The sequence below is a fragment of the Solanum tuberosum genome, unplaced genomic scaffold (genome assembly GCF_000226075.1).
Source record: "Solanum tuberosum cultivar DM 1-3 516 R44 unplaced genomic scaffold, SolTub_3.0 scf00606, whole genome shotgun sequence".
Classification (NCBI taxonomy): Eukaryota; Viridiplantae; Streptophyta; class Magnoliopsida; order Solanales; family Solanaceae; genus Solanum; species Solanum tuberosum.
Genome location: NW_006239521.1, coordinates 178681 through 201881, shown reverse-complemented (window position 1 = coordinate 201881; position 23201 = coordinate 178681). Strand labels below are relative to the sequence as shown.

The 23201-nt window shown below is 34.7% G+C and overlaps 2 protein-coding genes across 2 annotated transcripts; one reads left to right on the top strand and one right to left on the bottom strand.

The window, feature by feature from the left end:
- Positions 1-546: 546 nt before the first annotated feature.
- LOC102602820 (cation/H(+) antiporter 15-like) lies at positions 547-4646 on the bottom strand. The gene is made up of 3 exons (XM_006366036.2): positions 4165-4646; positions 2118-3083; positions 547-2031 (listed from the first exon to the last, which is right to left on the bottom strand). Exons 1-3 carry the CDS (start codon positions 4387-4389, stop codon positions 724-726), a joined length of 2499 nt encoding a protein of 832 aa, XP_006366098.1. The 5' UTR covers positions 4390-4646; the 3' UTR covers positions 547-723.
- Positions 4647-13445: 8799 nt separating this feature from the next.
- On the top strand, positions 13446-22669 carry LOC102602484 (3-oxoacyl-[acyl-carrier-protein] synthase I, chloroplastic-like). Its single transcript, XM_006366035.2, has 7 exons — positions 13446-13996; positions 17508-17939; positions 18346-18519; positions 21422-21535; positions 21916-22017; positions 22113-22179; positions 22287-22669. The coding sequence occupies exons 1-7, from the start codon at positions 13547-13549 to the stop codon at positions 22352-22354; spliced, it is 1407 nt and encodes a 468-aa protein (XP_006366097.1). The 5' UTR covers positions 13446-13546; the 3' UTR covers positions 22355-22669.
- The last annotated feature ends 532 nt before the right edge of the window (positions 22670-23201 follow it).

Genomic DNA, 23201 nt, shown 5'->3' with positions numbered 1-23201 from the left:
GATTTTAGGAACATTTACAAAGAGTGTTAATTGCCTCTAAAAAATATGTTTTGCGGCAATAAGTTATTGTCGTTCACTAATTGAAGCTAACAATCATTTTTGGTGTAATGTGTCTACTTTTCATTATTACTCTCCTACTATCTATATCTTGAATTTTATTATCACTTATTTTTACTTTGCTTCAGTTAATGTATTATTTGATATTGCTATTGTCCTCTCTTTTCATATTACTTAATTTTGATAAGTTTTACTTGAATCGAGGGTCTATCGAGAAGTGAAATTGTTTTGTATGAATTCATGTGTAGATATTGTCCATTAGTTTCTAATTAAACCTTTAGTGCTGAAATGCATGCCTATCTCGCATTACAATAAATGGTGGATTCTACTTCTTCTCAATGCCAAGTTAGTGGAAATTGTTCAAATTTCACAAGTATGATAGCTTGACATACTTTTGCTAGGTTAACACCAATAGTAATATATCACAAGTTTTAGTTTAACTTTTAGTTTCTTGAATTTTTATGTCGCAAGTTTAATAGTGTAAGAGAATATTTAGCTCACATTGTTATTACACTTACCTGAAAATGAAGCAAACTATCATCATTCAACCCCACTTAAATTAATGTTTTCCAGGTGAAAACCAATACATCATTTAGGAACTTTTGAATGTGAAGTTACAACCTTTTTAAGTGTTTGTCATCAGCCTAAGCTAAGACTTTGTATTGTTTAGACTCGTGGCATATGTTCCGTTCGCCTTCTAAAACTGGAGAACACGTCCCCTGATTCACTATCCGCGCGTTGCATGTCCAAGTCCATGTCCATATTCCCAATGCCTGCTATCCTCTCACTCATTGATCCATAAGAATTTACTGAACCATCTCCAATTGGCTTAACATACTGTTGCATCACCAGCACGGAGAATGTGGAGTCGAATTCTGATGTCACTAAAAGATCACCAATAGCCCCGAGCTCAGGACAGTCACACCAATCGACTAGGCCAGCTGTTAGTGGTGAAACCACACCTCGGCCTTTTCCTACGATATAGAGATCATAGTTATGCTGATCCATTAGTTTTATGGCCTTGACAGCTTCTTCCACATCATTCAGCAACAGTTCTATGTATGTTACTGATTTGTCATTGGCTGTGCTGATCTTGAACCTGTTTAAGAACTCGTCGTCCATCAACTTTTCACTCTCTTTGTCAATCTGGACATTCACATGACTTTCATCAGCAAATTCCGTTTGCTCTATATCAGAAGCACCTTCGTCTGGAATGAACTTTACAACAGTTAGGCGTGTATCTGGACGATCAACCATTCTCAAAGCATAAGCTAGAGCTTCCCTGTCATCAGCACCTCCGAAAAAGAGGACAACGATATTTTTTGCATAGTCACTTGTTTCAGAGAGGCCACGATCGATGAGGATTCCCACAGAACAAGGGGCATTAGCTAGCACACCTTCGTTGACAGCCCGAATTTCAGGGTTGACATCCTCCATTTCACCCTCGATACCTCGTTGTTTGTGGAAAGGTAGAATGATGAAAGCTACACGCTTATCTTTGGCAATGTTGCACATATCTTCATCCATGGTGGACAAAGCAGACCTTGCTGTGAGTACTTGTACCATCACTCCATCTGATCGTAGCTCATAGTTGTCGAAAGCAGTGATGATCTGTCTTGTTTGTGTCTCCTCGTGTCCAAGACTTCGCGAGCCTCGTTTCCCTGAGTTGTGTACTTCTAGCATAGATGATCCACGCCCGACTAATTCTACTACTTGGAGAGCAAAGACAGTTATTGGGGATGCTGGCGTAGAATGTGACGAGCCAAGAAGGTTGATGACTGAAGGGATGTCATGTGTGCCATGGATGCAAGCAAGGACCCGAAGCTCCTCCTCCATTCTTGCCTTCTGTATAGTCCTTCGTTTATGGGGAGCAATTTCCTGCGAGGGACGGTGGAGCATAGTCATAGGTGTGACTATCGCCGTCATCACCAAAATACCAGCCACCATAAGGGAGTACAATTGCGTGCTCAAAACCTGGCCAAGATTTTCACAAAGTACAAAATGGTTAGTCGAAAATCCATATCCAGTAAAACCAAATACAGATTGGTAAGAAAATCAACCTGTTGTGCCTGACCAGCTTCGATAATGATCAAGGCCATGATACTCTTGGTGTTGCTAAGTACTCCAACAGCCAGGGCCTCCTTAATAGTCATTTCAGAGAAGAAAGTGGCAGCTATTGAGCTCAAGATTTTGGCTGAAACAAATAAAAGTATGTAGCCAACAATTTCGTAAATGCTGCCCATTTGTCCGAAATTGGTTCTGAGTCCACAAACAACAAAGAAAGTTGGCATAAAAATGCCCGTCACAAAGTCATCAAGCTTATCGATAATTTCTGCTTGAAGCACTTGATTAGGTATACTAAGTCCAAAGAGAAAAGCTCCAATAATAGGATGTGTCCCTAAAGCATCAGTTATAACTCCGGAAATAGCCATTCCAGCAAGGATTGAACATATAAAGAACTCACTATACCCTTGTCCTTCTGGCATTTTTCTAATGGTCCAGCCAATGGCACGACGAAGATAAAAGACACAGAACAAGGCATAAGCAATCGTGCAAATTAATGCCCAATGGATATTAGCTGTACTCCCTGTGACAACATATCCTAGTGTAAGAATAAACCATGCACCAATATCATTGATTACAGCTGAAGACATAGCCATTTTCCCTATGTCAGTTTGGAGGATCTTTTGTTTATCAAGTATCTTAGACAGGACAGAGAACCCTGTTATAGTAAGAGCACCACCATAGAAAATGAAGCCTCTAACTTCTTCATCGCGAGTAAGTGAGAAATATAATATTGTTCCCATGACAAAAGGGATGATGATACCGATAATAGCAACATTTCTAGCCTTTATTCCAATTCGAAGAACGGATTTCATATCCATCTGCAATCCCACTAGAAACCCATAGAACACAAGGGCTACATGAGCCATTGTCTCAATAACATGGAAGTTGTAGTTTGGGAAAAGCAGCCTCCTGAACCTCATGATCCTTCCAAGTGCTGTAGGACCTAAAAGTATGCCACTCTACAAAACAAAATCATCATTCTTCATTAAACCTTTTTTTCTATAAATGTCCAAATCAATGCATAATATCTAAACAGACACTCAAACTTAGCCTTAATTCGTCATGTATAAGTTGAAGTGTCTAGATGTGCACTCTCAAAGTTAGAGCGCTTACTTACCAACTAAGGTCAAGTTTGAGCATCTGTTTATTCCTAAGTACACAAAACAAGAACATGAAGAATTAAACAACATTTTCCCTGGAGTGTAACGCAATGCTTAGGCTAAAGTTACCTTTAAAAGGCTACAATATTGCTGGAAATGCCACATTTAAAAAATGCATCTCAAATTCCACATCTTAAGAATGTGTTTGATACGACGAAAGATTCAGATACTATAAACAAAATTACTGCAATCCTAACGGCAGTCATTTTCCCCTTCGATGAAAATGTTTTCCATATAACCAAACATCAAAGAATATTTTCTCGTGAAAAACATTTTCAGAAATAATGATTTTTATCGTATCGAACACACCCAAATGTAGAAGAAAAGGACTCCCTTACTACAAAACACACCATATGTCATTTGGTTGAGAGTTAGAAAGGTAGTTATTCATGTATTAAAACTAGCATAGTTAATATCATATTTCATAACTTTTTATTGATTTCGCATAAAACTCCAAACACATCAAGATGAAATAACTAATACGTAAATAAAACATTTACTTCATCCGTTTCAACTTGTTTATCTAAGTTTTGACTTGACACGAAATTCAATAATGTAAAAAAAACTTTTGAATCTTGTAGTCTTAAATTAAAAATACGTAGAATTTACCAAAATACCCTTCAATCTTACATCCTTAAACATGGCACGTAGAAAGTTAAAATTAAGGAGTTGTCAAAAAAAGAAGGACAACTTTTTTAAAACATGCTAAAAAGGAAAGTAAAACAAACAAAATGACATGAAGGAAGTATAAGTCAATGTAATATACAATATTATGCAGAGCAGAAGATAAAATAACTAATCATTACGTTATTAATACATGCACAACTCTAATCAACGAACATAAGAATCGAAATAAGAAAATTTCAAAGAATATACTTACAATAATCTCAGCAACAAAAGGAGGTTGCTTGGTGGGTTTTAAGACAAAGGTGACAAAACGAGTGATCAATATAGCTAATGAAACTTGAATAAAGAAAAGAGGGATAATTGGTGTCAAAGGATCTGGTCCTTCCCAAACTCCATTAAATCTATAAATTGTTTGTGCATAACATAGAACTTTTTCATTTAATTTTCCAACATCAATCAATGGCTCTGGATCTGCCATTTTTGCCTTTCTAATGTTCAACAACAACAACAATAACGACAACAAAAAGATTTTTTCCCTCTTAAATCACAAAAATTGTACAATCAAAATTTGTACATTATTTTTCTTGAACACCCTTTTTTTGTTTTGTCTAGTCTTGTGCCAGGACAGGGAACAACCCTGGCTACAACCCTATTTTGATATTTAGCCACCACAACAAATGGAGATATGTATAAAATGGAACATGAGTAAAACTAAAGATATGGTTGTCACCATGTGAAAAATAGTAAAAACTTGTTTCTTTACCAACAAAGCTTTGTTCAAAGTGAATGGTTTTCCGCTCAATTTGGAAGCTTAAAACATTTTTTAATTTTTTTGAGGTTGTTATTTGACAAAAAAAAAAAAACTTGAATTGTTGTCAAATCCAACATACAAATATATATAGTTTGTATGTAAGATAATGTTATGAAGAAAAAAAAAAACCGGAGAAACATTTGGAGTTTTAGGGACAACCAGCCTGTTCTCAAGAATTTTCATATTTACTAACGGATCATCGGGTTTCACGGCCCAATTATTTGAATTTGGATACCTAGACCGAGTTTACACTAAACCGAATTTATAGGAAATATCCAAGCTACCAGAACAATTGAGAAATTCAATAAAAGATTATGCACAAGGTGAAGGAGTCTACTGCAGATTCTTTAGCATCAGCATGGAAAGCAAAGACTTGCAATTATATTTTTCAACGATTAATTATATCATAGTGGAAAAATTAAGAGAATTCAACGTTAAAGCAACAAGTGTTGATAAAAAACTTCCACACCTAAATAAAAAATGGATACAAACAAGACGAGCTTTGGGAATTAAAGCATTATATTTTATTCTCAAACGTTTATCTGCAAGAAAATTGTCACTTCCTTTAATGTATTCAATTTTAAAAGAGTAAAATGACGATAGAACCAGCCATCGATGTAATCTTCTGTACTGAGGTTCAGACGGAAGTTTGTTGAATATTAATCCTGATACTTGAGTATTGTCGGTTCTGATAGTGAATTGTTTTGGTAAAAGAAAAGTAGAAAATTTTCTTATCCCTCTGACAATTGCTAGTAATTCCTTTTCGTTGGTTAAATATTTTACTTCAGCTTCATTGAATGTTCCGCTAGTATATCTACAGATTTCATTTAAATCTGTATGTAATAATGCACCCCAATGATAGTCGGAGGCATTTGTTTGTAGAATTAGATTATCCTTTTCATCGGGTAATCTGAGTTTTGGCAATTTGGAGCATTCTTCTTCTAAGTGATGCAGTATGGGATACAACAACTCAATACTGAACAAACGGAAAACATGAGTGAATTTTTACTCTTGTGTGAATATTTGGACACTTGTCCAAAAAGGAATTCAAATCCTAAAGGGAATATCACTCCCAACAAAGTGGCAGGAGATGTCCCACTAGCACCTAGTGCCAAAAACATCTCATCGGTAAGCACGGATATGCCGAATCCTAAGTCTAAGGACGAAGGAAAAAGCCGAGCAATTGAGAAATCAAAAGAAGTCACTTCTTCTAAAGAAGAAAAAAGCACATCTTCAGTAAAAACTGGAAAAAAAATTCTAATATTTTTAAGAAGATATACAGATCTCAAACATTTGTGCTACACGTGTATTTCAAGCTAATTAATAGTAACTTCTTTAAAATATTAGAATAAATGGAAGAATGCATGTTTAGCTTAGACAACACTACTTATTATTATTGCAAAAGCACAAATTAATGGATATTCTTGATTCAAGAGAGAAAGAAACGTTTATTAGTAATATTGTTTTCTATCATTATAACGTTTATTTCAATCATTACTATAGTCGGTAGTTGTACAAATATTCTAATTTTTTTTTTATATAATCTTAAGTGTTATAAAATATAAGCTCAGAATAATATAATATAAAGAGAAGAAGACAAGATATGTAGATGCAGAAGATGACTTTTCTTCTATTCAAGTGTGTCCTCCAAATGACGAATGATATCTCTATTTATAGTGTTGAGTTATCACTCCCAAAAGTCACCAAACTAGTAGATACATAGTTATAAAAAAATGTTCTTATCACCTTAAAAATATACATACATTGTATGAATTCAATTAATTCTTGAATAAATCAAATGAACAATTCATAATTCAATGGATTTATAAGCAGTTTTTCTAATATATCAAATATTCAGCTTAACCATTTTCTTATTTTATAATATTTCAACAACTCAGTTTCAATGTGAACATCCACAATATCGTTTATGATTACAATCTTGAGAAAATGACCAAAATGGTCCTTGATGTGTAAGTAATGCTTTATCTTAGTTTTTAATATATTTCACTCGATTGAAATGGTCCTTAACATATAATAATGGTGTTTATTTTGGTCCTTAATTAATATATTTTACTTGATTGAAATGGTCCTTATTGTATAGCAAAAATGTGTTCATTTTAATCCTTTATCTTAAACTTAACAGATTAATCAAAATAAAAGTGTTAAATTTAACTATGGACCCCGCATGGCTAATAAAATCCACCATTGTTGTCTTCTTTGTTAGCTCCAAACAAAAACTCCATGAATCTAACACCATTATATTTACTTTCTCTAACAAAATTTACTATTTTCTCTTGCTTAAAACATAAATGGGTATAGGTCAGTGGAATAATATTTTAGGAAAGAGAAAATAGTAAATTTTGTCAGAGAAAATGGTGTTAGATGTTATGTTGTTCTTTCTTTGGGGCTAACAAAAAAGATAACAATAGTTGATTTTGTTAGCCACGTAGGGTTCATAGTTACATTTAATACTTTTATTTTGATAAATCTGTTAAGTTTAGGGTAACAAACCAAAATGAACACTTTTTATTATACATTAAGGATCATTTCAATCAAGTAAGATATATTAAGGACCAAAATGAGCACATTTGTTACATTCACATTAAGGACCAAAATACAATAGCACCCATACATTAAGGACCATTTTCTCTTCAAATCTTCATGTCTTAAAGTTTGTCCGTTGTCTTGAAGAAAATGTATTCTCCGTTTTATTACATATGTATATATATTAAGAAGTTGGTATTGAATAAAAATAGTATTTCATACAAATTGTAGAGAAATTTTATTAATTAATACATGTCTTCGTTTGAATGGCTAGTAGATCATGTTAATATTATGGTATACACTTACAAAACTCTGCATATGGCGGAAAAATGACACTCTATTCTCTTTCCTACCCTCCATGCACAAGCATAGTAGTCAGCTTGAAACCTAGTTTTCATTGCCACTCCGACCACTAATCAACATGCTCCGATGGCTGATCAGTTTATTGCTCTAGCCTCTACATCTCAACTACTAACGAAAATATTCTTCTCCATTAAATAATAAAATAAAAAGAAATATTTAAGAAGAACAATTTCACTATTTAATTAAAAGCAAGAACTAGGATAATTTTCAACATCAAATAACTAAAAAAAAGTAGAAGAAGAACTTAAAGAAATATATGGAGTGCTTTGCTTCTGCGCCTTTTTACTTCTTTAGCAGCTCATTTTCTCGTGTTATTTATAACAATTCTCTGAAGATGGAAATCATATTTTTCTCTTAATTTGTCCACTTTCATGTTGAGATTTTTGACAAATTTAAAATAATAAATCCAATGCATACCAACATTTGACAAGTTTTCTTTCCAGCTTTTCTTTTGCTTTGTTTTCCAATTTGATGGGTTCAATGCTACTACAATTTTCAACTTTTGTTTTCCATATTTGCTGCATCTTCCTTTAATTTATTTCTTTCTTATTTTTTTTTTCTTTACCTTTTTAGCTTGTGGGTACCATAAAAAGAAAAATGTATCCTACTCTTTTTCATATTTGCACAACTTCTCGTTCCTATCTTTCGTAATTCTTTAATATCCTCATTTGTGTTGGATAATTTCTTGTAAATCAGCACTTGTATTTGTTTTGCCACATATCTACTTAGTTGATGTTTTCTTGTTGTATTGCAATATTTTCTGTAAAGAAAGATTAAAAATATTAATATTAAAATTAAATAACAACTTAGTATATATATGATATTTTTCTCTTATCAGGCATCTTGATTGATCCAAACCCCCTATAAAACTATCTTAGAAAACAATTTAGTAGTACTCAATTCCACTTATAATTTTTGGTTTCAACAAGATTAGCTTATACAAAATGCTATTCTAGAAACTGTGGAAGAGACCATTGACAGTACAGTCACTTGTGCTCTAAATGTAAAAGTCGCTTGGGACGCCTTGCATTCTGCTTTTGCAAATAAATCTCCAACTTGTATCTTTAGTTTTAGAGATTGTCTAGCCCGTCTTTCCAAGAACTCTCATCTTGTTGCAGGTTATCTCCATCAAGTTTGGTCTCCTTGTGATGAACTTGACATTGTTGACTCCTCTGTCTCCAATGAAGAATTTGATTATCAAGATTTTCACTAATTTTGGATATGAATTTTAAGAAATTTCAGATGCTATTCGTGCTCGAGATGCGGCAATACCCTATGAAGAGCTATTTTACAAGCTCAAGGAGTTTTTTCCTTCAGCATGAGGAAGATAAAAAGATACATTCTATTCCAATCACTGCCAACATTGCTCAAGGGACTACTTTCACCCTTGCATATTAGGGATCCACTAATAACCAGAACACTAATCGATGATCAAATGCGCAACATCAAAAAAATCATAATTAATCTTGGTGTAATAGTTAGCAACCTTAACACAACAAACAACCTCAATCGTACTTATAATTTCTTGTTTTAACAAGATTAACTTATACAAATGTTATCCTGGAAATCATGTATGTAACCATTGATAGTATAGTCACTTCTGCTCTAAATGTAAGAGTCGCTTGGGATACCTTGCATTCTTATTTTGTAAATAAATTTCGAACTTGTATCTATAGTCTTAGAAAATTTCTAGCCCGTCTTTCCAAAGAATCTCATCTTGTTGTAGGTTATCTCCATCAAGTTCGATCTTTTTTGTGATAAACTTTCCATTGCTGGACCCCCCGTCTCCAATGAAGAATTTGATTGTCAAGATTCTCACTGATCTTGGATATGAATTTTGAGAAATTTTAGTTGCTATCCGCGCTCAAGATTCGAAAATACCCTATGAAGAACTATATGAAAATCTCAAGGAGCTTTTCCTTCGATATGAGGAAGCCAAAAAGACACATTCTACTCCGTTCGTTGTCAACATTGCTCAAGGGACTACTTTCAGCCCTACACATCAGGGATCCACCAATAGCCAGAACACTAATCGATGATCAAATGCGCAACATCAAGAAAATTATAATTAATATTGGCATAACAATCAGCAACCTCAACACCAAAATCAACAAAAACAGTCTCCCAACAACAACCTTTACTATCAACTCTGTGATGGTAGAGGTCATACTGCTCGTTTCTGTCGAACACACTCTCACAATTATCTTCAAGCGCGTACTAATTATGATGCACACCTCCATAATTAATTAGTCAGTTTCGTGAATTATTGACAACGGTGACACCCATCATATTGCCTCAAGACACATAGAGTCTTGTAGAATTTTAACGTCTAGGATTAGAGAAATCAAGAATTGTATTGATGATTAAAATTGTTGAGTACATGCTCTTTATATAAGGAGAGAATCGTAGAGGCCTAAGTTAACTATACTTAGAGTCCTACTACAATACCTATTACTAATATAATAATAATGTAATTATAAATAATCTAATCCTAATCATAATATAATCCTAGTCGTAATCTAATCCTAGTTTACTTCAGCTAGTACAAGAAGTAAAAGCCTAGTGGATATAAGTGGCCTAAACTTAGAGTGACTCTAACTCCGTCGTACACGTTGATTTGATCAGGTTGTTCAACATGTTCTGTCTTTAGTTTCCTTTATATCCCATACTTCCCCTCAAGCTAGAGAGTAGAGGAACGATTACTCCTAGCTTGCTTCGAAAACCCAACAAAAACTTATTTTGTCAATGCTTTGGTATGAATGTGATGTCAAGTCGTTACTTGTGATAGTTCATTTGTAGATTGATATGAGTAGTCCCACCAGTAAAAACACTTAAGAGTAGTATGGTTATTCCTACCACAAATTTGACATGACTCAATATTGTTCCTCTCCTTATTTTTACTTGGGAAACTTTGATTGTTCGGAGAACCTGATCCATACTGACTGTTCTGAGAATCTGTTCCATGTCCAGTAGGTTTGAGACCTCTTTCTCTGGAGTTGAAGTTGTTGTTTCTTATTCCCCCGCCTCTTTGGGCAGAGAATACCATGTTATGGTTTTTTTGTGGCACCTCTTCTTCATCTTCTCTCAAATCTAAACCCCTGAGAACATTAATAAATTGATTAAGCGTGTTATATGACATCTTATCTAACATGACAAGTCCTGAAGGTCTTGTATTTGATACCTAAACCTCTAGAAAAATTGATTACTTGTTATCTTCATCCACAAGTTTGTGAATGGCTGCAAGGCCATCACATATGCCTTAGAATTTTTTGATGTATTCATCAATATTTTTGGCTCCTAGCTTAACACTTTGTAGTTATTGTTTAAGTTGAAACTCCTTATCTTTTGTTGCTTGAAGATAAGCTTCTTCTAAGCATTTCCACATCTCCTTAGCAGTTGAGCAGCCCACAATTAGGTACATGTTTTCTTCTATCAAGGTGCCTAAGATCCAACTCCTTAGAAACATAACTTTCTCTTCCCGGTCATCAATACTGCCACTATTTTTTGCATTCTTCTCAACCGCTACAACTTTTCCAACAGCCTAGTCTTTCTGACTTCCCGAGTCATCAATGATCATATCACAATATGATTTTGATATATTTTTGAGAAAGAGTTTTCAAGTATGAATTGAGTAAGAGTATAAGGGAACTAAGTAATCCCAAATGTATCAGTTTTTACATTGATAAAAGAGAAAGATTGATTTCCAAATGAATTATGAGTTCAAAAGATATTTCAAGAGCAGTTACCTCTTTTAAGAGGGCAGTTTTGAGCAATTATCTCAAACCAGAGGAAGAGTTATGTTTTTAAACATACGAGCATGAGTATATATTATTGGGAGTAGTATTAAGCACTGATATAGGGACGAGTTCAGACAACTCAAAAGTCCTCCATAAACCATGTATGCCAACATGGGTAAAGGGTCATACTTTTTAGATGATTCCTTATTTCTTTTTAATTAAGAATAGCTTAGTGGATCCATTTAGTTGAGGTATTCTATACCCCGACAAGGTATAGGATAATTCTGACAGCGTGAGCGAGACGCTGTATCATCACATAGCTCATAGTGATTGGTTGTCGGTTAGAGAATCTCCCAATAGAGTTAAAATGTATTTTTATATATCACTTATTATGTTGAGTTCAGAGAAGAGAAAGTATTTTATAAAACTTTAAATGATTTAACTTCTTTAATCCTTTACATCCAGATGAGTTTATATTCTATCTATTGCAGTCCTTTCATTCAGTTATTTATTATTCAACTATATTACATACTCGTACATTCAAGGTACTGATGTCATTCGACCTGCATCTTTTAATGATGCAGATACAGGTTCTTAGGATCCTCAACAAGAGCCCATTGAGATCACTTTCATCTACTCGTCATCTTTTGAGCAAGACCTCCTTGCTTCAGGAGGACTCCAGTTTTATGAGTTGTTAGCAGTAGTTTCCTTGAGGAGTCGTGTGTCTTGTACCGACACTCATCTTTGTATAGTAGAGGCTTCATAGATAGACAGTTTTGGAGAGTCTTTCAGTTTCAGATGTTTTATTTAAAACTTATGTTTCATACTTAGTATATTTAGTTAAGTTTTGAGATTCAGTAAACTGTTTCAAACGTTTCTTTCAGTTTGATGCTTATGTATGCTTGAGTTAGTCTTCCGCTTGTAGTCAACCAAGATGAGGGTTCGCTTGGGGACCAGCAATGGTTCTCGAGTGCCGGCCACGTTCAGGGTGTACGCTCGGATCGTGACAAACAATCTCTGCTCTTATGCAAATGAGAACAAATATTGGACCTATTCCAATCAAAAAATAATTTTCGATATAACAAGTTTGCATTGTCTTTTCGCACTTAGGAATCTCATCAATTGAGAGATGAGAACATGTGGTGAAGTGGATTGAGAAAGAAATGAATCGAATGAATATCATTGAGAATTTACAATATGCAATGATTGGTAAATTCTTACGTGAATGATCGAAATTCGAAGATTTCAACAAGAAAATCTTAAAATAATGTGGGATCAAAGGTTATGTCGTATTGGTTTACAAGTATTGTATAACTAAATTTATTATTATTTTTAGATATAATACATATTTACTTGATCTATTGTATCAATTTAATAACTCTCATTTTCATCAATTAGTATACGTAGGTATTACATTTATTTTTAGCTTTAGTTTCTATTTTTCTATAATCTATTCATTTCATATGTATTTTGTGCTATACAACACAAGTATACTAAAATCAAAAGAAACACATTATTTCCATTTAAATAACTATAATATTACATATATCATAATTTCAATTACAATACTCAATCTTCTTATATGCCATGTCGTCTTTAGTGTTGGCACAACAAACACGTACAATACACATACAGTGAACTAGTTTTAATAAACAAACTTATAACTTAAAATCCATTGCCCTCTCAGAAATAAAACTACTGGTAAATAAAAATTTTAATAGAAAATATATATAATATATGTACTTAAAATTATTCAAATAAAAAATAGTATTATAAATTTAATTTATCTGTTTGATTCGAATTCTTTTTATTTTTGAAAATAAAATCAGAATCTGATCAAGCACTATCAGATTCTTTAAAATTAGTATCAAGTTAAGCTAAATCCCCAAAAAAAAATTAATTTAAATAGGCATTTGGACTTGCGAATTGCGATATGAAATCACGATATAAAATCATAAGATGAATTCGGACATATATGATTTCAATTTGAATCGATTTTTATTCTGAAGCCCTAATTATGACACCAAACTTGGAGGAGACATACTAAATTTTATTTTATATTAATATATATAGATTGTGATTTGATAAAACATTCTCTGTAGCTTTAAGCCTTTCCCCTGCATCCACATTGTTGTCATCGAAACTCCACTAACTACATCTTTCCTTCTCCGGCGGTAACCATGCAAGCTATCCAATCTTCATCTCTCCGGCCATCTCCGGTCGACCCATTTCTCAAAACCATACCCCAATTCACCAATGTAAAGCCATTGAGACCCAAAAGAACCCCTTTTATCTCAGCTTCATCCACTACAGTTTCAGCTCCGACAAGGGAAAAAGACCCCAAAAAGCGTGTTGTTATAACTGGGATGGGTCTTGTTTCTGTGTTTGGGAATGATGTTGATGCTTATTATGATAAGTTATTAGCTGGTGAAAGTGGGGTTACTCTAATTGATCGATTTGATGCTTCGAAATTTCCTACTAGATTTGGTGGACAAATTAGAGGCTTTAAAGCTGATGGTTATATTGATGGTAAGAATGATAGAAGGCTTGATGATTGTCTCAGGTATTGCATTGTTGCTGGGAAAAAAGCACTGGAAAATGCGGATCTTGGTATCGACAGAGATAAAAAGGTTTTGATTTCATGTTTAAGTTCTTGAAATTGCTTTGGTTATCTTTGAGATGAAAATGGGGTTTGATGTGATCTGTTTTATTGGTATTTTGGCTCATTACAAGGGAATTTATGGGTTTGGATGCTTACATATGTATATTTTTTGGTTAATCTTTTTTGTCTCTTAAGCTTTTGAATTTGCTTTGGAGTTGTGTGATATGTTTGATTGGTATTTTTACTCTGTTCCTACATTTTGTTAGTAGAATTAGAGAAGGTAACCAAATGAAGGAGAAGTATCCATGTCTAGCTTTCCTCTAATACAATGGTATCTTTAGCTAATCCATGCCCATCAACATTTACTGGAATAATACAGTAGATTCTATCCGGTGGAAGGGACATCTCAAAGGTGTCTTTCAATCAGTGATAGAGTTTTTTAGTCTTGGAAAAAGATCTTCTTTAGCAAGGGTCCTTTGAAGGTCTCCTGCTTCTCTTGGATTGGGGCTAGGGAAGCTTGTCTCACTCATTCCAACCTTCAAAAGAGGAGTTTTTAGCTTTTCAGTAGGTGCCCAATGTGTGAGGAACACTATGAAGATGTTGGACAACTCTTCTTGCATTGTAGAGTAACTAGTCAGTTTTGGTGCATGTTTTTGGCTATATTTAGCTTGTCTTGGGCCATACCAAGATCCATTTTTGAGCTACTGCAATACTGGAACATAGTGTGGTTGTCCAAGGAATTGCGAAAGACTTGGAATACCATCCCTCAAGCTGTTTGGTGAACTGTATGGCTTGAAAGAAATAGCAGAATTTTTTAAAGGCAACAGAAGGAACATACATAGCCTTAAACAAAGATGTATAGTCTTGCTAACTTTTGGTTCAGCCTGGTTATTGTACATGATGCAGATGCAATCCTAGATACAATAGAGAATTTGCACAATCTGGAATTACATTTTGTGGTACTGGCTTAGTGCAAGTACTTATGAAATCCTTGATTACTTATTAAAAAAATTGACAAAAAATGGACCAAACTACTCAGGTGTAGCAAGTTATGTTTAGTTTAATATATATATATAGGTGGAATGACCTGGGAGACCCTTGTACTTGGCTCCGTTTGTCAGTTGAACCTCCTACTCATCACTTTGCCAACCAAACCCTTAAACTCATCCGAACACAATATTTTAAACCCCTCTAACCATTGACCTAGCTTATGTGACATTAATATTGGTGAGTTGGAAATATGTGTGAATACACGTGCTTGAAAGCGAGTTAAAACAATATTTTGCTTTTAAAAAAATCAATTAACAAAATTAAAAAATAAGATTCATCCTCTTCAACCCTCCTTCACCCACTTGCCCACTCACCCACGACTTTCTTCTCCTCCACCAGCCCTCTCTCCTCTACCACAGCCCTCAACTTTCTTCTTTCTCCAGCCCCACATTCACTCTTCTCCGCCTCTTCTTCTTCTTTTTTTGTATACAAATCAGTAGCCTCAACTTCTTCTAAAATTTTCATTTTTTAGGTTTGAAAAATATTAGTACCATTATTTTATTTGATGGTTTCAACGAGGAGATGTGGATAATCTGAAGGATGATTGTGACTATTGAAAATTTCAAAACTTCATTGATAAGCTTGAAAAAGCTTAAAAAATAATAAATGGGTCTTGTGAATTTGTAAAAATAATAAATGGGGTTCATTGAGTTTGTGTTGGTGAACTTGTAGTTGAATTTACAAGTTAAATCGAGAAGAATTGGATCTAATGGGTATGAATTTAGTGCTCAATTTGTGACCAAATATGAAGAAGATGACTATTTGAAAAGTTTAAGAAATTAAAAAATTGATCTATTTGATTTTTTATGTTTTTAGCAATTAATTTCGTACGTGGCACTAAAAATGATGTGGAATTCCACGTGTAATCGCGTCCATTACACGCACACTTACCGGAGGAGAAAAGGGCTTAAAATGTTGTGTTCTGCTGGCTTTAAGGGTCTAGTTGTCAAAGTAATAAGTATGAGGGTTCAGCTGACAAACGGAGCCAAGTACAGGGGTATCTCAGGTCATTCCGCCTATATATATACGATGATTCCAGCAACCCAAGAAGTAGCTATTGTCTTAAAGATCTACTTAAGATTAAAAATATTACCTTTTCTCACCTTTTGAACAACAATAGAGGTGTATATTTTCATAGGTCTCTTACGTCATGAGCTATATGTTAAGGGGTCGTTTGGTAGAGTGTATTAGAATAATGCTAAATAAAGTGTATAAGTAATGCTTGCATTAGTTATGGAGAGATTATTTCTTATGCATTGTTTGGTTTGGTGTATTAAAAATAACATGTGTTGCATTATTTCTAAAAATATATTTATTTACAAAAATACCCTCTACAGATACATTGGAAAAGATGTACAAAAACTTTTTAGGGGCAAATGCGTCTTTAACTATGCTAATGCATGCATTGAAAGCACTTGCATTACTAATACCATGGATTTCCACGTATTAGTAATACACACCTCAATACACAATAGAGTACTAATACACAAAGCTGATGCATGTATTATTTTTACTAATACACTCTACCAAACGAGCCCTAAAGTCTTTAATTTATTTGTGAAAGACCAGAATGATATTATAATTCTTCAGCAGTTTTACTGGATTTGTTCAATAATCAAAGTCAGCTGCCTCCTCAGTATGTAGAGATTTTCCATACAAGCAGCACATATTGTTAACAAAATTAATTGAGAGTAAAAATTTCCCAGTGACCTCCTGACAGGATGGTCTTCGAATAGTTGTTGTTCAGACAATCTCCCACTGCATGTGTATGGTATATGTAGTCCTACGACTATTTTAGATATGTTCTCATATATTGGTACTCATTGATGTCTCCCTCGATTTCAACTTGGTGTCTCCATTGTTTTATTAATCAGCCATTTGTAATTATAGGTACTACATCTACCTCCACTATGCGGCTACCATAAAACTTGTTCTTGATTAGCAAACTAAGGCAATGGGAGCCAAGATTGGAGTTGAGGCTCCAGTAGAGCTTCCTTGGATTCCTTATTCTCCAGACTAACCTTCTTACTTTCCGCTCTTTCCGTGCCTTTTGGTAGCGGACCATATGCTTGCTAGTTAATTGGTGCTATTATTGTCCATGAATCTCCCCTGAATTTTAGAACTTCACACCTATATATCGTCCAGTTTAGCTTCTATGTTTTTTTAATATTTGAAATCTACGGAATATGGAATAAACCCAGTTGTTGTGATGTTGGAACTTCACTTCATGAACAAACTCTCTGGTCTCTTATCTTCTGATTTTGTGCTTTGACATCTTTTCATATTCTTTTTCTGCCTAAGCTTTCTGTGAGTGGGTTAAAATAGTCAATACTAATGGTCTTAGCAATGAAACATTGTCCGCTGTTGATTCTTTTAGTTACTGCATTTGAAAATCATGCTTACTAGTGGACAAACCTTCTTTGTCTGGATTTGTTTCTCTTTTCAAGTAGGAAAGAGTTTTAAGTTCTTTAGTTCTATTTTGACTACAGATTGATAAGGAGCGAGCTGGTGTTTTGGTAGGGACAGGAATGGGTGGTCTTACAGTTTTTTCAGATGGCGTCCAAGCCTTAATCGAAAAGGGTCACAGGAAAATTACTCCATTTTTCATACCATATGCCATAACAAATATGGGTTCGGCCTTGCTTGCAATTGATGTTGGTTTCATGGGACCGAACTACTCGATTTCAACTGCTTGTGCTACCTCCAACTATTGTTTCTATGCTGCTGCAAATCACATCCGTCGAGGTGAAGCTGATTTGATGATAGCTGGTGGAACTGAAGCTGCCATAATTCCTATTGGGTTGGGAGGTTTTGTGGCATGCAGAGCTTTGTCTCAAAGAAATGATGATCCTCAAACTGCTTCTAGACCGTGGGACAAAGATAGAGACGGCTTTGTTATGGGAGAGGGAGCTGGAGTGTTGGTAAGTTAGCTGAAGTGCTTATTAAAGTTTGATAACATGGACATCCTCTAAGCTATCTATCTTTGTTGGACCAATGTTTTGTGTTGTCCTGTTTTTTAACAATTGATGTTTCTTTCCTTCATGAACTAATTAAATATGTTAAGAAAATGAACCTTGGGCTTAACTCAACGCAAAGCTAGTTCATGAGGTAGGGATTGCCTAAGACTACATAAGGAGACAACAACATATATCCTCCAACAGGAACCCCTTGACATAAACTCTTTTTTTTTTTTGAAAAAATCTTAAGTGCTCTCTCATTGCTCGGTGGAACACAGTTTTGGACAAAGCACTGCCTTATCGTATCACTCTCATATAACATGATCACCTTTGGGAATACATCATGACAATTGGATGGAGTTGTTGACAGGTGATGGAAAGTTTGGAGCATGCAATGAAACGAGGAGCACCAATAATTGCAGAATATTTGGGTGGTGCAGTAAATTGTGATGCACATCACATGACTGACCCTAGAGCTGATGGACTTGGTGTTTCTTCATGTATCCTTAGTAGCCTTGAAGATGCTGGAGTGTCACCAGAAGAGGTATTTTTGGTTCTCTTCGTACACTCATTTGATGTTCTACTTTTGTTATGTCCACTCAATAGTCAAGAAACAGTAACTGGGCTGCAGGAAAGAACAAATTGCTGTAGATTTAGACAATATATATTAGGTCATATCTGTTGTCCTTCAGGCACTAAATCCAACATTTGTACTTCCGTATTCTTCATTTCATGAGCTATTCATCATTAAGTAAAGCGTAATGGACATAGAAAATGTAGTGCTGACATCAATAATATGTTTTATCATGAGACACGGACCTTGTTTGAGGCTTTTACTTTGTACACTTCTTCTCTTGGAAATGTAGGACTCAACATTTCTTATTTCTTCATTAGTCTGAAAGAACACTTGTAGCATCTGAGCTTGTTCTAAATTTCCTTAGCAATATGAAGTGCCTTGTTTTTTAGATAAGTATATAAGGTTATTATATGGACAATATGGGGAAATCTTTGTACATAAATAGTGTAGAAAGTGAGCATTCTAACAAGAAAGCCAGAAATAGGGCCAAAGGTAAGGACCACAAAGTTATACCAGAGAAGCCTAAGCATACAACATAGACAGGTGTCCCTTTATGTGAAACGAAGAATGGAGCAAAAAAGGAGAAAAGTTGCACACAACAAAGAATTTTGTGCTAGAAAATGTACAAACCAAATTGTCCTCTGTCCATTTTATGTGAAGAAGAGGATGTTCTGAATGTGCATCACTGAATTTCTTCTCCCTCAGAGGTGCACCTATTCCTTTCCTTATACTTGCATGTGGAATAACATTGCTGACCCTCTTTCTATTCTTTCTTATTACGGTTGTGTTTGGCTAGCTTGCGCATACCTCGACTAATTCCACTATGTACTTGCTAACTCCACCAACACAAGTACCAAATAATTTTGCCCATCAAGACTTTGGCAGATGGGACGAAGCACCTATCTATTGCCTCTAAACTCCAGTTTTTGGAAAAAGGGCCACACTACACCCAACATAACCCAGTTAATTCCCTGCACAATAACATTAGAGTAGTGAATTCCATAATTTGTCAACAAATTTGCAGTGTAGGAGTAGATGGCCTACTTCTTCACCAGCTTCTTACACAAGCAATAAACAATATTCTCTCGATCGATCGATTTAATTCCAGGGTAAATGGCCAGCTTCTTTACAACATAAAATAATAATCGATAGAAGCTCTACTTCTCTTGTTTAGGCTTGAATTCTGGGAAGCTGTTTGTTCAAACTATGCTACTTCCTAGATTTGTTGTCCTAACAGTTGCATGAGAGAGCCACTACTGACCCTTATCAAAGAAAAAAATTGACAGAAAATGTTTTAGACACATGCTTCCTCCCATTTTGGCCTCCCTTCCAGTATCCTGCAAATTAGGAGAATATATAACTGCCAGGAGTTCTTGTTCCCACTCCGCCAATTAAGAGAAATTTGATGAATTCAGTCTTGAGGAATTATCTTCTCTTCACTGGTGATCCCAAATAAGGATATTTTCATGCTTTTCCACCATTATCTAGCATGATTAGTAGATACATCTTAGATATTCATAAAACTCCTCCATAAAGCTATCCTAGAAAGGCTAGTGATGTTTTAAATTTTCCTGAATGTTGTCCTCAGATATGTCCCTATCACCTTTCTTAACAAAGCCTTCTCCTCTACCTCGTTTTCTCCACGATCATTTCTCAAATAGAGCTTTACGAAGCTCCTTAACATCCCTCATCCTCAAATTATCAACCTTAATAGATGTCATTCACTCACTCAAAAATACTATGAATTTTCTGTACTTCCTTTAAATCCCGCAAAAGTGTAGTGTTATCAAAGGCGAAAAGCGTAAAAAAGCTCTAAGGTCCGTGGGGACTTTAAGCGCAAAGCGCAAATAAAGCGTGGGCTTTAATGAAAAAAGCTCAACATTAGTAGTGCTAATTTTCAACAAATTGCATTAGATGAGAAAACTAAACTAAATTCTAAGAAAATATAAATATCTTGGTCGAGATATTTATAAAAAGAGAACTAAAGATATCTTGGTCAAGATGTTTATAAAAATAAAACTAAAAAAATCTTGGTCAAGGGAAAAGAAATGACCAACATATCTTTATTGGAGGGATGTAAATGGCTGTGTGGGAAGATACTGTGACAGTTATAACCAAGTGCAGGGCGATATGGTTATGGGAAGAATCACTAAGATATGAAAATTATTCAAAATCAGCATCACATAGGATCAGTGTCATTGCCAAACCATAAGTGAGCATGAAAATCCAACTCTGGTTGCTTCGTTTTGCGTTAAATTCCCTGACATAGTCTCCTCTGATGAGGATGAATAGCATCGGCAAAGAGGATGTCCTTGCTAGTTTTCGCAGAAACTGTTCAGGACTGTCATTGATATGAAGAAAGAAAAGAATTGTCGATTGATCCTCTATTTCTTTTCGAATCCCATCTTTTTCATGTTGAAGTCAAGAAAGCTTAATTCACTGTCATAGAGTTTTTCAGGTTGAGCTTTGATGAATGTGGAACTACCTACCTTTTGGTGTTCTTAGTTATTGATTGAACAGATAAGATTGGAAGTCATGTAATCCTTTTATTATTCCCACATGCTGCTACCTCTTAATGAGTTTACTCGATCTGTTTCTATGATACTGATCGTTTACTAGTACTTTTAAAGGGATGGAGATGAAACAAAATGACTGAAAGTTAGAACAGCAGTTTGTTCACTTGGCCACTTAGATCTTTGTTTAGGATGCTTTTCAGTTGTCATTTAGAACCTTGTTTAGATGGTACTTCAAACATTATGGCGTTAGTCACTATCTGTGAGTAATAGAGACTATAATGTTAAAACTGCTCATAAATGTTCGGAGGTTAGTTTGATTAGTCAACTGGTCTCTCCTTTTTGTTTATTTTCAGGTTAATTACATAAATGCTCATGCAACTTCCACAATAGTTGGTGATCTAGCTGAGGTAAATGCTATTAAGAAGGTATTCAAGAACACTTCAGAGATCAAAATGAATGCAACCAAGGTAACCTTCTCAATCATAATGTTACTCCCTCTGTTCACTTATACTTGTCCACAATTCCAAAAATAGATTTTCACTTTTACTTGTCACTTTTAACATATCAAGAAAAGGCAAAAAAAAAATTCATGTTTTACCCTTAGCATTGATTACTTATTCCCCAAATCATTTTCCAACACCTAATACTAAACATCAATTAATAGGAGTAGTGTGGTAAAATATTCATGTCAATTATTGTTTTCTTAATGGGTGTGCCAAGTCCAAATGTGACTAGTAAAAGTGAATGGGCGGAGTATCTTTTAGTACTTTCTTTCATTGCTGTGAACTTTCTTGGAATATTGGCAATTTGTTGATCCTTCGAAGTTTGTCATTTTCCGTTCTTGCAGTCCATGATAGGCCACTGCCTGGGTGCTGCTGGTGGCCTGGAAGCCATTGCAACAGTTAAAGCCATTAAAACTGGCTGGCTGCATCCTTCCATAAACCAATTCGTATGTTATTTTCTCTTTGGGAACTTAAATTTACAAATATTGACTCATATGCTCATTTTTAATTTGCATATCTCCTGTTATTGTGAATTATGCAGAATACTGAGCCTTCAGTTGAGTTTGATACCGTTCCAAACAAGAAACAGCAGCACGAGATCAATGTTGGTAAGAGAATGTGTGCACTTTTGTCACCATATAATCTTTTTCTCCAGATGAATGGATGGAGAAATAAATGTTCAAGATGTTTGCTAACATTTGTTTTTCATCTGCAGCAATCTCAAATTCATTTGGTTTTGGTGGTCACAACTCTGTTGTCGTGTTTTCTGACTTCAAGCCCTAAGTCAGCTTAGTATAGCAAGAGCAACCTTCTGCTTCTGAGGCTTAATTTAGTGTGGTATAGAGAGGCTGCTTCATCTCAACATAGCAATTGCGAATTTTGGTTGTTTTTGTTCTTTGCAACGACAATCTTAACTTTTTCTGGTATTTTTCCACCTTTAGATAATTGGATGTTTTCAGGCTTGGTTAGGCAGCAACCAGTTTTGAAATATGTAAAAGATAGAAAATACACTATGGTATTTTGAGGTTGAGAGCATTGTTAACACTTTGATTATTTGATCTTCCAGATCTCAATAGTTATTCTTGGTTGTTAAAGCAAGTCCTCACTTGTCTATTAACCCAGAAAATAGAAGAATAAAAAAATTATAGCCAGAAAATGAGAAATGTTGAGCAAGTTGTATCAGCATTTTATAACATAATATTTCTGCGAAGGGTGTTCACTTAACCATCCTTGATACACTGTAGCTCCGCTACGGGGTTGCATCATATATATTCACGCTTAGACTTCCCTATCATTTATTGTATTTTCCTTCCTTTAAATGCACTGGCTTCCCTTCTCACTAACAGATCCGCAGATTGTTGTTATTATATTGTAGAGAAACCTAAAACTGAAAACAGTAAGGGATCGTTTGATTGCTGGTTAAGAAGTGAAATATTTACGTATTAAAATTAGAATAATTAGTATCATGTTTAGTAGCATTTTATTTGTTAAGTATATAATTCAGCATACCAAGTACGATGTCGTTTGATTGTAATTTACAATCGTGCATAACTGATGCATATATAAGTTATGAAAAAATCTACATATTATTTTATAGAAGGTAAAAGATGGAATAACTAATACATAACTG

What these genes read in the sequence shown, in the direction of transcription:
- LOC102602820 (XM_006366036.2), bottom strand. Translation starts at nt 4,389, where the DNA reads ATGGCAGATCCAGAGCCATTGATTGATGTTGGAAAATTAAATGAAAAA. An exon ending in CTTTTGTTGCTGAGATTATT is followed by an intron (nt 3,084 to 4,164) that starts GTAAGTATATTC and finishes TTTGTTTTGTAG; the next exon opens with AGTGGCATACTTTTAGGTCC. An exon ending in AAGCTGGTCAGGCACAACAG is followed by an intron (nt 2,032 to 2,117) that starts GTTGATTTTCTT and finishes AATCTTGGCCAG; the next exon opens with GTTTTGAGCACGCAATTGTA.
- LOC102602484 (XM_006366035.2), top strand. Translation starts at nt 13,547, where the DNA reads ATGCAAGCTATCCAATCTTCATCTCTCCGGCCATCTCCGGTCGACCCA. An exon ending in GAGAGGGAGCTGGAGTGTTG is followed by an intron (nt 17,940 to 18,345) that starts GTAAGTTAGCTG and finishes AGTTGTTGACAG; the next exon opens with GTGATGGAAAGTTTGGAGCA. An exon ending in TCAAAATGAATGCAACCAAG is followed by an intron (nt 21,536 to 21,915) that starts GTAACCTTCTCA and finishes CCGTTCTTGCAG; the next exon opens with TCCATGATAGGCCACTGCCT.